Consider the following 13793-nt stretch of genomic DNA (forward strand, 5'->3'; position numbering starts at 1 on the left):
TAGGCAAATTATAAGGAATCGAGGCAGGCTTGGAGGGTCATGTGGGTCATGACCAGCCTCTCAAAGCACTTCATGTTTATTGAGGTCACAGCCACTAGTTATTAAGGCACATTACATGTGCTTTCTTCAGTACAGAGATGATGGTGGTCTTCTTGAAGCAGGTGGGGACTTCGGCTTATAGGAGGTAGAGATTGAAGATGTCGGTGAATACCTTCACCAGTTGGTCCTCACAGGATCTAAGTGCTTGGTCAGGGACACCATCCTGGCCTGTCGCTTTCCTTGGGTTGACTCCCAGGAAGATTATTTTGACATGTGCAGCAGTGACCAAGGGAACAGGTGTGCACCATTGGCATTCTGCTCAAACTGACCACAGAAAGCATTAAGCGCATCAGGGAGGGATGTGTCTATCTTGCTCTGCTTAATTTTGTATCCTGTAATGTTGCTTAGGCCTTGCCATAAGCAGTGGGAGTTTGTTTGGTAGGTTTGGGCCTCTAACTTGGTCTGATAATGCCTCTTGGCATCCTTGGTGGCCTTGTAGTTGTTATATCTAGATTTCCTTGAATTGGTTTGGGTCATCCAACTTGAATGCTACACGTCTGGCCTTCAGTAAGGTGTGGATTTCACTAATTCCTATGTGGCATGTTCACAACAGTTCATCAACTTCACCAACACATTCCACCCTGACCTTAAATTCACCTGGACCATCTCTGACACCTCCCTCCACTTCCTGGACCTCTCCATCTCCATTAATGACGACCGACTTGACACTGACATTTTTTTCAAACCCACCAACTCCCACAGGTACCTGGATGACACCTCTTCCCACCCTACCTCCTACAAAAATGCCATCCCGTATTCCCAATTCCTCCGCCTCGCCGTATCTGCTCCCAGTAGGACCAGTTCCACCATAGAACACACCAGATGGCCTCCTTCCTTAAAGACCACAATTCCCTTCCCACGTGATTGAAGATGCCCTCCAACACATCTCATTTACATCCCGTACCTGTGCCCTCAAACCCCACCCCTCCAACTGTTACAAGGACAGAACCCCCCCCCCCCCCGCCCCCCCCCCCGGGTCCTCACCTTCCATCCCACCAACCTTCGCATAAACCACATCATCTGCTGACATTTCCGCCACCTCCAAAAGGACCCCACCCCTTTCTGCCTTCCGCAAAGACCATTCCCTCCGTGACTACCTGGTCAGGTCCACGCTCCCACTAACAACCCACCCTCCCCTCCTGGCACCTTCCCCTGCCACCGCAGGAATTGTTAAACCTGCGCCCACACCTCCCCCCTCACCTCCATTCAAGGCCCCAAAGGAGCCTTCCACATCCATCAAAGTTTCACCTGCATATCCACCAATGTCATTTATTGTATCTGCTGCTCCCAATGGGATTTCTTCTACATTGGGGAGACTGGACGCCTCCTAGCAGAGCACTTTAGGGAACATCTCCGGGACACCCGCACCAACCAATCACATCCCATGGCCCAACATTTCAACTCCCCCTCCCACTCTAAAGAGGACATGCAGATCCTGGGCCTCCTCCACCGCCACTCCCTCATCACCCAACGCCTGGAGGAAGAACCATCTTCCGCCTCGGAACACTTCAACCCTAGGGCATCAATGTGGACTACACCAGTTTCCTCATTTCCCCTTCCCCCACCTCACCCCAGTTCCAACCTTCCAGTTCAGCACCATCCCCATGACCTGTCCTACCTGCCAATCTTCCTTCCCACCTACCCGCTCCATCCTCCCCTCTGACCTATCACCTCCATCCCCACCCCCATTCACCTATTGTAATCTTGGCTACCTTCTCCCCAACCCCACCCCCCTCCCATTTATCTCTCCACCCTGGAGGCTCCCTGCCTTCATTCCTGATGAAGGGGTTTTGCCCGAAACATCGATTTTCCTGCTCCTTTTATGCTGCCTGACCTGCTGTGCTTTTCCAGCACCACTGTAGTCTAGACCACAATCTGCCTTGTTCAGTCAGTGAGATAATTTACTTCGCTAAAGGGAGGCAACCACTCCTCTCAGAGACAGAATCAAGGGAACGAGCTTACTACCTGTCCCTCCCTAACGTGAAATGTCAAAATTTCCACATGATTGAAAAGAATTGTGTTATTTAAATATGGAAATGAGGCAGGTCACCTTGCTTTGAGATATTTAGATTGAAGATGCATTTTTACAATGACTGTAATTGTTTATTTCACAAATGCATTTAGTCGAAACGGACTCCTCTCCACTTGGCAGCAGGGAACGGACAGCTCGATGTTTGCAACAGTTTGCTCAAGATGAAGGCTGATGTGAACGCTACTGATATTGTAAGTAACACCATTCAGTTAAGAATGTAAGAAATAGTAGCAGGGTGGACTATATGATTCCTTGAGCTTGCTCTGCCATTCACTGCAATCATGGCTGATCATCACTTCAACTCCACTTTCCCGACACTTCCCTGTAACAGAGAAAGATCAAAACTCTCACCCTGCAATATTTCCCCACAAGAAAACATCCAGATTGGATAAAAGTTCACAGCCCTCTTGAGCGAAGGAATTTCTCATCACAGTCTTAAATAAAGCACATGTTATGTATCCTTATTCCATACCCAGAAGAGATAACAGGTAAAACTGGTGAATGAGATCTATTGGTCCCACTTGTTTTGTGAGGTTCAGAATGGTGGACCAGTATGATGAATTGCAATTATTATTCGTGTCTTTACTGGGTTTTTTTTGCCTTTATTCATTCCTCAGCCAGATCTCTCAGTTTCAACAATGTCAAACCCCATCAGAATCTTTCAGTTAGATTAATTCTCATTCCTCTTAACTCTGGAGAGTAATTTACTGAATTTGCTCAGTCTGTTATCATACAATGGCTCTCATATCCCAATAGCTAACCTATAAAATGTTTGCAAGTACATTATTCCTTAAAAGTGGACACCAAAACTATGCATAGTATGTCAGATATCATCTCACCAAAACCCTGTACAATTGTAGCAATATTTCCATATTCTTTCACTTCAATAAGAAGTGTTTGCCATATGATTTCCTAACTTCTTTCTGTACCAGCAGGCTGAACTGCATACACTCAAGTCTGTCTGAGCATCAACATTTAGAATTTTCATTTCTTTTCTGTTCTCTCTGCCAAAGTGAACAACACCTACCCACTCCATCTACTCCACTGGAACTGTATTTGAAGGTGGGTGCCATGTAAACTCTTCATCATTCCCAAACTTTTAAGTGAATTACTCATTTCGACAGTGTAAGTAAGAATTTTTCTGCTACTAATATGGCCTTTAACTTCTGTTGTTAGCCACTGTTTAACCACTATTCCTGTGGGGCATTTATTCTTCAAGAAATGCACATTTGTTGCAAATATTAAATTATTCTGTTAAATATTTGCCGATGATTATTCACTGTAATATATTTACTGTGATTGCCCAGTCTCCCTTGGCCAGCCGTTTCTCCATAATTGCAAAGCTAGCTGAGATCACAGACCCATAGAATGGGGATTAAATTACAAACTCAATACCACGTTCTGTGATATCATAATCACTATTCCCTAGCTGCACATTTACTCAAAATTTCTAATTTACCATGTTTCAGTGCACAATGCTAAATCAGAAATAGCTTGTTCTGTAGTTAGTTCTTTGACGTAATGATCTGGAAAACTATCTTCAAACACATTCCATGACCTTTACACTATTACTGTAAGTTTAGATTTACCCAGCTGCTTAAAAATTGAAGGCCCCATTAAATCTGTATTGCCTTTGTTACATGCATCTTGAATCTCCTGATCTATATTTTGTTAGGGGGCCAATAAAATATTTCCACTCGGGTTGTCTGCTTGCTGTTGTTTCCTAGCTCCAGTAATTCTTCTTGACTTTCTATGCTGTAATCCTTTCCTGGTACTGCCTTTATTTCATACTTTATTTAAAGGAATTGTTCCCTTATTTAAAATCCCCTCACAGAATGCTGATGTGCTGGCTGGTAAAGCATTGATTGCCACTCTCCCAACCTTTTTTCCATTTTGCCCATGATTCCAGAATCTCAAATCTGCTGGAGTACTTTGTTTCCACCCTCGGTCACTCTACAACCTCATCTTACTTTGGTTATTAGATAACAACCCATTTATTTCTACAGTGCTAATAATGCAGCTATTTTGGTGTGGTAACAGTAACAAGGGGTGGAGTTTCCCCAGCCTCTGAACGAGGTGAGTAACGGTGAGTCAGCAGTGAAAAAATGGCAAGATTGGGAAATCAGAAATACTCGATGTCAAAAGGTTAAAAAAGTACAATTGTGCACATGGATAGGCTATAGGATTAGATTAGATTCCTTACAGTGTGGAAACAGGCCCTTCGGCCCAACCAGTCCACACCGACCCTCCAAAGAGTAACCCAACCAGAACCATTTCCCTCTTAACACTAACACTAGTGGGCAATTTAGCATTGCCAATTCACCTGACCTGCACATCTTTGGACTGTGGGAGGAAATCCACGCAGACACTGGGAGAATGTGCAAACTCCACACAGACAGTCACCTGAGACTGGAATCAAACCTGGGACCCTGGTGATGTGAGGCAGCAGTGCTAACCACTGAGCCACCGTGGATTATAGGAGTAAATCATTGAGTATCACAAGCAGGTTTTACTTTTCTTCAGGTGCCTAAGCTTTGGATTTCCTTGCCTAACACTCTTTACCTCACTTTAATTTGCTCCTTAAAGGCATCCTCTTTGACCAAATTTTTCCTCATCTACCCTCATGTTTTTGTGTGTGGCACCGCATCTAATTTTGCTTTATAATATTCCTGTGAACGACCTTAGAATGTTAACGTCCATATAAATAGAAATTATTTCTGTTGTTCTATTTGATCATATGTGGCTCAACTCAGTGCACCCACCTTTGTAATTCTTGATATTCTCAACAATAAGCAACCAAACCAAAGTTAGTCTTGAAAATTTCAATCGACAAGCATCTGCTATCAGTTAAGAGAGTGAGTTCCAGATTCTCTCCACCAGTTGGTGTGAAAAGATGCTCTTACGTTTCCTTCCGAATCTAATACCATCGATTAGAAGACAATGGAGGATGATAGTTTAATCAGAATGAAAATTTCTCCAACCCTGCTTCTGAATTCTCGTATTAAGTTAAAGATCTGGTTTCATTGCTGCTCAACCTACTAAACTCAAAATGAATACAAACCAGGTTTATTTAGTCTTTCCATGTAAGTTAGTCTTTAAACTCTGGTATTATTTTGATAAATCTATATTGTATTCCCTCCAACACTAATTATACTTTCCTGGCATTTAGCGCCGAAGCATGAATGCAATCTCAAACATTATTTCCTTACTTTTGAATTCCAGTCCTACTGGAAATAAGGGACAATATTCCATTAGCCTTTCTGATTACCTTTTCTAACCTGTGGACTAGTTTTTAATGCTTTATCTACATGGGCATCTAAATTCATTTGGCCCTCCATAACTTCGACGCTCCAATCCGTAAGTAAACATTCTCATTTGTTTTTCTCCGATCCAGAGTTGACAACCTCACACTTCCCCCCATTGAATTCTGACTTATCTCTTCTTTGCAAAACAGCATAACCTAATTTGAGTAGTTTGTCCTTAACTGGCTCTGAAACATGTGACATTTCGGAATGCAGTGCAAGAAGGAAGACAATCACCTTTTTTTAAATTCCCTGATGTATAAGACAGCTGCAATTAAATGATTCACACGATGATATTCAGATGAAACCAAAAGGAACTATCTGCCATGCGCTGATGGATGCATTGTTCCAAAAAGTTTGTATAACTGTGTTCTTTCCTGTATTCTGACCCTTGGTTCATGAGTCCTACAAGGTATACAGGAACATAGAAAACAGGTGTAGGCCATTCGGTCCCTCAAGCCTGCTCCACCATTTAATATGATCGTGACTAATCATCCAGCTCAGTTCCCTTTTCCCACTTTCTCCCCTTGCCATTGTGTTCCCTTTATTTGTAAGAACCATATCTATAAACACCTAACTATAACTACCAGAAATTTCTCTTTAGAAATCTATGTTGACTCTGTCTGATCCTAACACGGCTTTCTAAGTGGTCTGCTATTAAATATTTTACAGTACTGTAAAGAACTATGTTCTGACCTTACCATTAAAATCCTTCTCCATACTGCAGGAGTGGATCTGCTCAAAGGCGTCAGGACTCAAATAAGTATTTTAGACACAGTCAGTTTTGATCTCTTCTCTCTCCTTTAACAATATTGTTATATGATCTCTATTGATTATTGGTGTCTAACAGATGAGGGATTGTAAATGGGAGCTGCTTGTGTTTCTGTAAAAAAGTGCTAGTATGAATTGAAGCACCGAGCCTAAACAAAGGTTCAGCTTAACAAATGATTTTATCTGATAAACCTGAGGGAATGTTGCCACGTAAATAATAAACCAGGCATGATGGATTTTAATAAACTGTTTATCAGCATATAATTAAATCCTAAAGCTGGAACAGGCAGTCCTGAATCATTAAGTGCAGTGCAACAATTTCTGCATATTTTTAACTGTTCATTTAGGGTGACCAATGACAAGAGTGAATAAAGAAACACTTCAGAAATACATCTGCATCTGCAGCTGTGTCACAGATAATGTGGATGTTGTTGAAGCTTTTCATCTTGCATTTATCAGGATCAAATCACAAGAATACCAAATTTCTAAAGAGAAATTTGGCATTCTTGCATCTGTCCTGATGAGTGCAAATTGTAAAGCTTTGATAGGATGTCTCTTTTACAACACTTTCATGACTATTTGGATATCTGTCTGTGCTTTTCTCCCTCAGACATGTACCTAGTTTTTCTTTAACCGTATCGCTGATAAATGTCCCAACTGTTCCAAATTCCAACCACACTCTAGGTAAATGCTGAATGATATTTTCCCATTTTACCATTTCCCCAATGGTCATCCCATGGCCAACTGGAGTGTGATTGCTGTCTTAGGTTGACACTAGCTCAAAACACGCTTTCCCAAGAGACTGCACCAATGATGATCTCTAATCATTGTCCTCTGCTGTTTCCCATCTTTGACAGCATGGACAAACACCACTCCACCTCGCTGCAGAAAATGACCATTCTGAGGTTGTGAAACTCTTCCTCAAACAGAAACCGGAACTGGTGACTTCTGCAAACATAGAAGGCTCTACCTGTGCACACATTGCCGCATCAAAGGGAAGTGTCGCCGTGATAAAAGAGCTGCTAAAATTCAACAAAGCTGGAGTCACTACCGCACGGAACAAGGTGAATCCTGTGGTCTTCAAATTCTGGGGAAATTAAACAAAAATAAATAGATAAGTGAACAATAAATGACTACATGGGAAATTTCTGAACACTATAGGGCCTGGATATTCTGGTACTGGGTATTCTGATGGCTAGAAAGTGGTTGGAGCAATGTTGACTTTGTAGACCTTTACAGTATCCAATTTCAAAATTGGAAGGATTGTGGACTCTGGGAAGAATGGTGTTGAACTTTGAAGTATACAAGGTGTGTTGGCCTGTGTGCCTAACTCACCAGTTTTGCCATTTATCTCTCTGGGCCCAATGTGTTTTTGGCTGTATAGCAAGGACTTGATTCTAATTCTGGTTGAGAAAAGTCAAAAATATTACAGGTCCAACACAAGCTTTCCTCAACTCACAAGCATCAAAATAAACAATTTGATTTACTAAAACAAAACAAAAATGTTTTGTAACTGATGCAGAGGAAGGCCTACTTGCCTGGTTGTGAATGTTGTGACTTTGTAATTTTCAGACAAAAGAATCCACTCCACTCCATCTCGCTGCTGCTGGAGGTCATGCTGAGGTTGTTAAGGTATTGTTGGAGGCTGGTGCATCTGCCACTGATGAGAATGCAGTGAGTATAGATCCAGTGGAGCTCTCTAAAATTATGTTGGGGTGGACAAACCCTTGCACTTGTGGAACTTTTAAAACTGGTGGGAGGGGGAGGTATTAGTGCAAAGGAAGTAATTACTAAAATCCAATAAGGAATTCAGGAGAAACTCTTGAGAGAATACAAAATGTGTGGTAATTCAGATGAGAAAAAATCAAGATGTTTCTGGGAACTTTGAGAGCGAAATGAAAATAAAGCCATCTGTCATTAGATTTTGGTGTGCAAATGGGACATGACCACCAGTGAAGATCAAGTGAGTTCAATGATCTGTTGATCTGCTGGGTAATCAATATGATTCTATTTAACTGAGCTACATCTCAATGCCCACAATTGTTTTGATTCTTTCTTCATGTATCATCCATTCCTTGCATGGACAAACAGGTTCTGTAACATATTAGCCATTGTGGGCGTTGGCAAAGTGGCCAAGGGCAATCTCATCTTCAGAGGCGGCACTGCAATGTGTCCCCAACCCTAACACATCACTCATCCTGCTCAATGTCTTCATACGAACCCAATGGAAGCAGCAAAGTTCTGTGTGACACTTAGATACAATCCAGGTTCCATTTTCATGAAGCCAGCAAAGGAAGTGCTCTTAATGGTGGCAGTGCGAACTTTGTTTTATCTATTCATTCATGCGTCATGGGTGCCACCTTGCTTGACCAGCATTTATTGTCCATTCCTGAAGCTTCCATTGCCTCAAGTACGTCCAGCCATTCCACTGTCTCTGAGCCTCCATCCTTGATGCCTGTACCACAGATTTCCCATATATCTTTCATAAATGTAACTATATATAAGGAACACTTCACAGGTATATGTGAACAGCAGTAGGACATTCAGCCCCTCATTCTGCCCCATCATACTGATCAATATCTTATTCAATCCACCTTGGTTCCCCTTTCCCTTAATCCCCTCACCTAACAAAATCTATTGATCGAATTTTTAATTGTCCTAACCTCAAGAACCTTCCTGATATAGAGTTTTTCAGATCCCCACTAACAAGAAGAATTTTAAACTAAGTCTTCTTAATCTGGACTCCGTCCACCAGAGAAAATAGTTTTTTGTTTGTTTTGGAGATGTGAGCATTGCTGGTTGAGCCAACATTTATTGCTTATCCTTATTTCCCTGGATCAGATGGTGATGAACTGCCTTCTTGAAACACTATTGTTCTTGGGCGGTAGGTGCATTCACAATGCTGTTTGTGGGGTGGGGGGAGTTGCAGGATTTTAACCAGTGATAAGGAAGCTATGGCATTACATTTCCAAAGCAAGATCAAGTGAGTTCAATGATCTGTTGATCTGCTGGGAAATGAACTTGCAGCCAGTGATGTCCTACGCATGGCTGCTTTTATTTTTCTAAGTGGTAGAGGTTGCAGGATTTTTAGAAACTCTCACAGGAGCCATGATAAGTTATTGTAATATAAAATAGTTTATCCTATTCTGCTCTAAATTATTTAATCATCTTAAACATATCAATTATGGCACGCCTTAATCTTCATCTATACTCAAGGATATATAAGTGTAATGATTTGCCCTTATAATTTAGTCCATTTAGGTCCTGCATCATCCTGTGCTGTTCCTTTCAGATTACAATATATAAAATAGCCTTGTGTAACAGATAACCCCCTATTGTTTGGCACAAAAATTTATATGTAGGCCTCGGCACATTGTGCAAGTCAACCCCTATTTTTCAGTTAACAAAACTATATTAACATAAAGTCTCAGCTTCAGATTTTAAATTCAGGAAAACATGTTTAGGGTTTATCAATATTTTCATTTTGAATGCATGAGGCCAACTCAAGAAATATCAGTAAAAGGGGCAGCAAACATTTATGCTGGACAAGAGGAGAATGGTGACTGATTGACAAGCTGACTATGGTTGATAAAGGTGTTTTGCAATAGTTACTGATGATCGACAGGCTTTGTTTAGATTTTGAACCAGGCAAGTGAAATGACTATGCAAATTTTGCAGAGTTGAAAGAAGTTCTTGGTGTCAACAAACAACAGATCCCTGTGAATCAATATATGTAATTTCCAGTACACATGTATGCCGTACCTCGAGCACAACTGACAATTTTAAATTGAATGTCAGTGTAATTCTTTGCAGAGTCAGAATTATTCAGCAAATGTTTTCCATTTGCAGAATTGTGTCTAATGTTGGGTATGACATACTAATTTTGTATGCATGGACTGACTGGGTGCAGTCAGTACTTGCTCATTGCAAACAGCCACAGGGAGAAGCTGTTTGATATTCGTCTTCTAGTCTTTTGGGCATATGGCTACATACCTGGCATCACAATGGCACAGAAATTCATATTATTCAATTGTGTAATAGGAAGAACTTCAAACTCAGAATATCCTGTAAGGGTACAGTATCTCAAATTTTTTAAGCTAGTTGTTCAAGGGGTGGCAACTACTGCTGCTAGTTGGGGCAGCGCAGTGACTCAGTGATTAGCACTGCTGCCTCACAGCGCCAGCGACCCAGGTTCGATTCCAGCCTTGGGTGACTGTGGAGTTTGCACATTCTCCCCTTGTCTGCGAGGGTTTCCTCCCACAATCCAAAGATGTGCAGGTCAGGTGAATTGGTCATGCTAAGTTGCCCATAGTATTCAGGGAGGTGTAGGTTAGATGCATTCGGCAAATATAGGGTACGGGAATGGGGCTGGGTGGGTTACTCTTTGGGGAGTAGGTGTGGACTTGTTGGGCCAAAGGCCCTGTTTCCACACTGTAGGGATTCTGATTCTGATTCTAAGTTCACAATGCTGCAGGATGTTGCTCTTCTGTCAAAAAGATACTGTGCGAACTCGAACTTGATAGAATTAATAACTTTCTCTAGTAATTAATTGCCATCTTTAGGGGGCCCATATCGTGAATCCCTCCCCATTTCATTCCCATGCTTTAGGTACGGTATCAGTTTGTTCCAAGCCAGGTCTCCCACCTCTGTTGATGACACCTATCTAAAGAATACCACAGCCCAATGAGTGTATCAACCAATTAGCTCTGTGCTTCAATTCACTGTCATTAATCTGAGTAAGATAATGGATCTCGTTTCTGAATATGCTTGAGTAGGTTTCTTGCTTGTTGTACTTGGGAATGATTATTCTTCCTGAATACAATTGTTTTCATTGATTAATTAATTTTTATTTTTATTTATCAGGAGGGAATGAATACAATTCATTTAGCTGCTAAGAATGGGCACATTAATGTCCTGGAAGCCCTGAAAGGCACTGTATCCTTTAAAATAACCAGCACAAAGGTTAGAGACACAGCCTGACCCTTTATGTTCTCTTTTCGTGTTGATGTACCTTAGCTTTAGCATTGATTTGGTTATCATTTGAAACCTGGGTAGAACCAAACTAAACAAATGTCTTGCAAAAGCTCTTCTAATTGTTCTAGTTGTTACAGTGAGTGCCAAAGCCATTCATCTTACCCCTGATAATTACCTATTTATTGTCACATAATAAATTCATAATTGTTTCAATTGTTTATTTTTCGATAATAATTATTTGAAAGTCTCGTTTGACCTTTTTCATCACATTTTCACGCAGTGTATTCCAGATTCCAATCATTCAATGTATGAAAATGTTTTCCCTCATGTTGCTATTACATCTTTTGCTGATTAACTTAAATTTGTGGCCTCTTTTATTTAATTTATCCTCTTTTTATGTTTCAGTTATGTTGACATCACAGTCAATTATTAGTATTTTGCCAAAATCCACAAATGTGGTTAACAGTAGCTGAACCAGCCATGACCCACTGATCTGGTTTTTCATCATATGATAGATCCTTCCATTAAAGGGAACATTTCTCTCTCTGCTCTTTGAAAATCCATCATGATTTTGAATACCTCAATCAAATTTCCTCTCCAAGGAAAACAGTTCCAAATCCTTCACCCTATAGATCTTACTGAAATTCCTCTTTCATGGAACCAATCTCATGAGTCTTTTCTGCACAGTCTGTAATACCTCCACATCTTTCCCTGAAATGTAGTGCCCAAACTGGACACAGTAGCCCAGTTGAGGCTGAACCAATGTTTTATACATTGGGTTTAACTTAACTCTGTTACTATACACTAACTCTCACTGATAAAACTTTATTAATCAGCCTCTCAATCTGTCTTGCTTCCTTCAGTGTTTTATATACATACAGGTTCCATTGCACCTGCAACCCCTTTAGCTTTTATTTTATGTCCTTTCTGCACTTTTCCTACCAAAATTGAATGCATTCACACTTCTCTGCATTAATATTCCACTGTCCATTCCACTGTCGAGAATAGAAGAGTAACTTATTGTCACTTTATAAAAAAATACAGTGGAAAGCTTTTTAAGTTACTGACGTTCGACACTTTTCTGCTAAAAGTTTACAATACATTCAAGCTACGTAACATTCTCACATTTGAAATTGTGCCTTCCAGAGCAAGATCTCGGTCATTCCATCAGGAAGAATAGGGTGCCTCACACCAATACTCAGGAATGCCACTATAAACCATCATCCAGTCTGAAATACAATCAGACACACTGAGATTTGTTTCTTGTCACTCAGCCAATCTTATATCTGTGTTGCAACAGTGCCTTTTGTTCCATAGAACTTTGCTCATACATCATTGGCAAAGAGGAGATTTATCATTAGTAAATGTTTAACAAATTTGAAGCTTTGCAATTCCCAACCACTTTCTGATTGGGTAAATCAGATAAAGTTGGTGGTCGCACATCAGAATTTTCGAACACTAAATTTCCACACACTTTGCAAACATCGAGGGCCAAAGGGCGTGTACTGCGCTGTATTCTTCTATGTCTATGTCTCAAGAGATATAGAGTTTCATTTCAAAGTTCTCTATATAAAGTCTACAAATCCCAACTGTCTGCCTGTGTAGAATGCTTAATCAGTATTGTGGCAGTTCATAATAGGGATCCAGCATTACAATGAAAGGGCAGGTCCTTGGAAGTTAATTTATGCAATACAGCAATTTACAAGTAAAGAGGACATGAATGTGGACTGTTCCTTTATTTTGAGGCCATAAAGGTAAAATACACTTGATGTGCATTCCTGGATGATTGAGTTAACGTGACAAGAAAGACATCTGTGTTGTTGCATTAAGGGTTTGCAATCTAGACTCTTTCTGTCTCTGTGTATATCAATCATGACTCAGTTGGTAACTCACCTGCCTCTGGGTTAGATGGTTAGGCTTTCATGTCCTACTCCAGGATCCAAATCAAGTTTCATCCTCAGCATTTCCCTATTACAGATAACGTTTTTTGGATGAGACCTTGAACCAAGTTCCTGCCTGCCTCTCTAGTGGATTTGAAATATCTCATGGGCATTTTTTGCAGGAAAAATAAAGGCATTATCCCCTGTTTATAGGCCAGCATTTCCCCCTCAGTCAATGACAGTTAATTGGACACAATCGCACTACTGTTTATGGAAGTTTGCTACTTGCCAATTAGCTGCTGTTTTTCCTCCGTGGATATATCAAAAATAGATTGTTCGGAAGTACTTTTAAATTACTGATGATCGTGAAGTGTACTATATTAATAAATGCAAATATATTTTCTTTCTCATTGGCCTCTTCAGAAGGCATTTCCACTGGGTACAAAGCTGTATTTTGTCTGGAGCTGAGTTAAAAAAGGAGCAAAAGTCCTGACTCAAACCTCAAAGATGAAAATAGCTTGGCATAGAAAGAGATGCAGCCTTCAGTAACAGCCCACAAAGTGGTTTCTTCAGTCAAAGTGGCTTCCTCAGTATGCAGCTCAGGAATGCCTTCGAGCAGGTCCTTCTATCACTAATGTAGTGGCCACTTTTGGGTAAGTTCAAAAGTACAGAGAAGTGAGCAGATGGGTAGCTACTGCCTTTTGACCCAATTCAAATTTGGTTTGGTGGGCTTTT

General features: G+C 40.8%; 1 protein-coding gene across 1 annotated transcript in view; it reads left to right on the forward strand.

The window, feature by feature from the left end:
* trpn1 (transient receptor potential cation channel, subfamily N, member 1) overlaps positions 1–13793 on the forward strand; it is a 221800-nt gene that overhangs the window by 142182 nt on the left and 65825 nt on the right. Inside the window, exons 18-21 of the mRNA XM_087986636.1 lie at positions 2224–2322; positions 7062–7268; positions 7777–7878; positions 11068–11166. Coding sequence (XP_087842762.1) covers positions 2224–2322; positions 7062–7268; positions 7777–7878; positions 11068–11166 — 507 coding nt within the window. The remainder of the gene's footprint in view (positions 1–2223; positions 2323–7061; positions 7269–7776; positions 7879–11067; positions 11167–13793) is intronic.

This window comes from Chiloscyllium plagiosum, unplaced genomic scaffold (genome assembly GCF_037043375.1).
Source record: "Chiloscyllium plagiosum isolate Xiang-an unplaced genomic scaffold, Cpla_swu_hap1 HiC_scaffold_4, whole genome shotgun sequence".
In the NCBI taxonomy this organism is placed as follows: Eukaryota; Metazoa; Chordata; class Chondrichthyes; order Orectolobiformes; family Hemiscylliidae; genus Chiloscyllium; species Chiloscyllium plagiosum.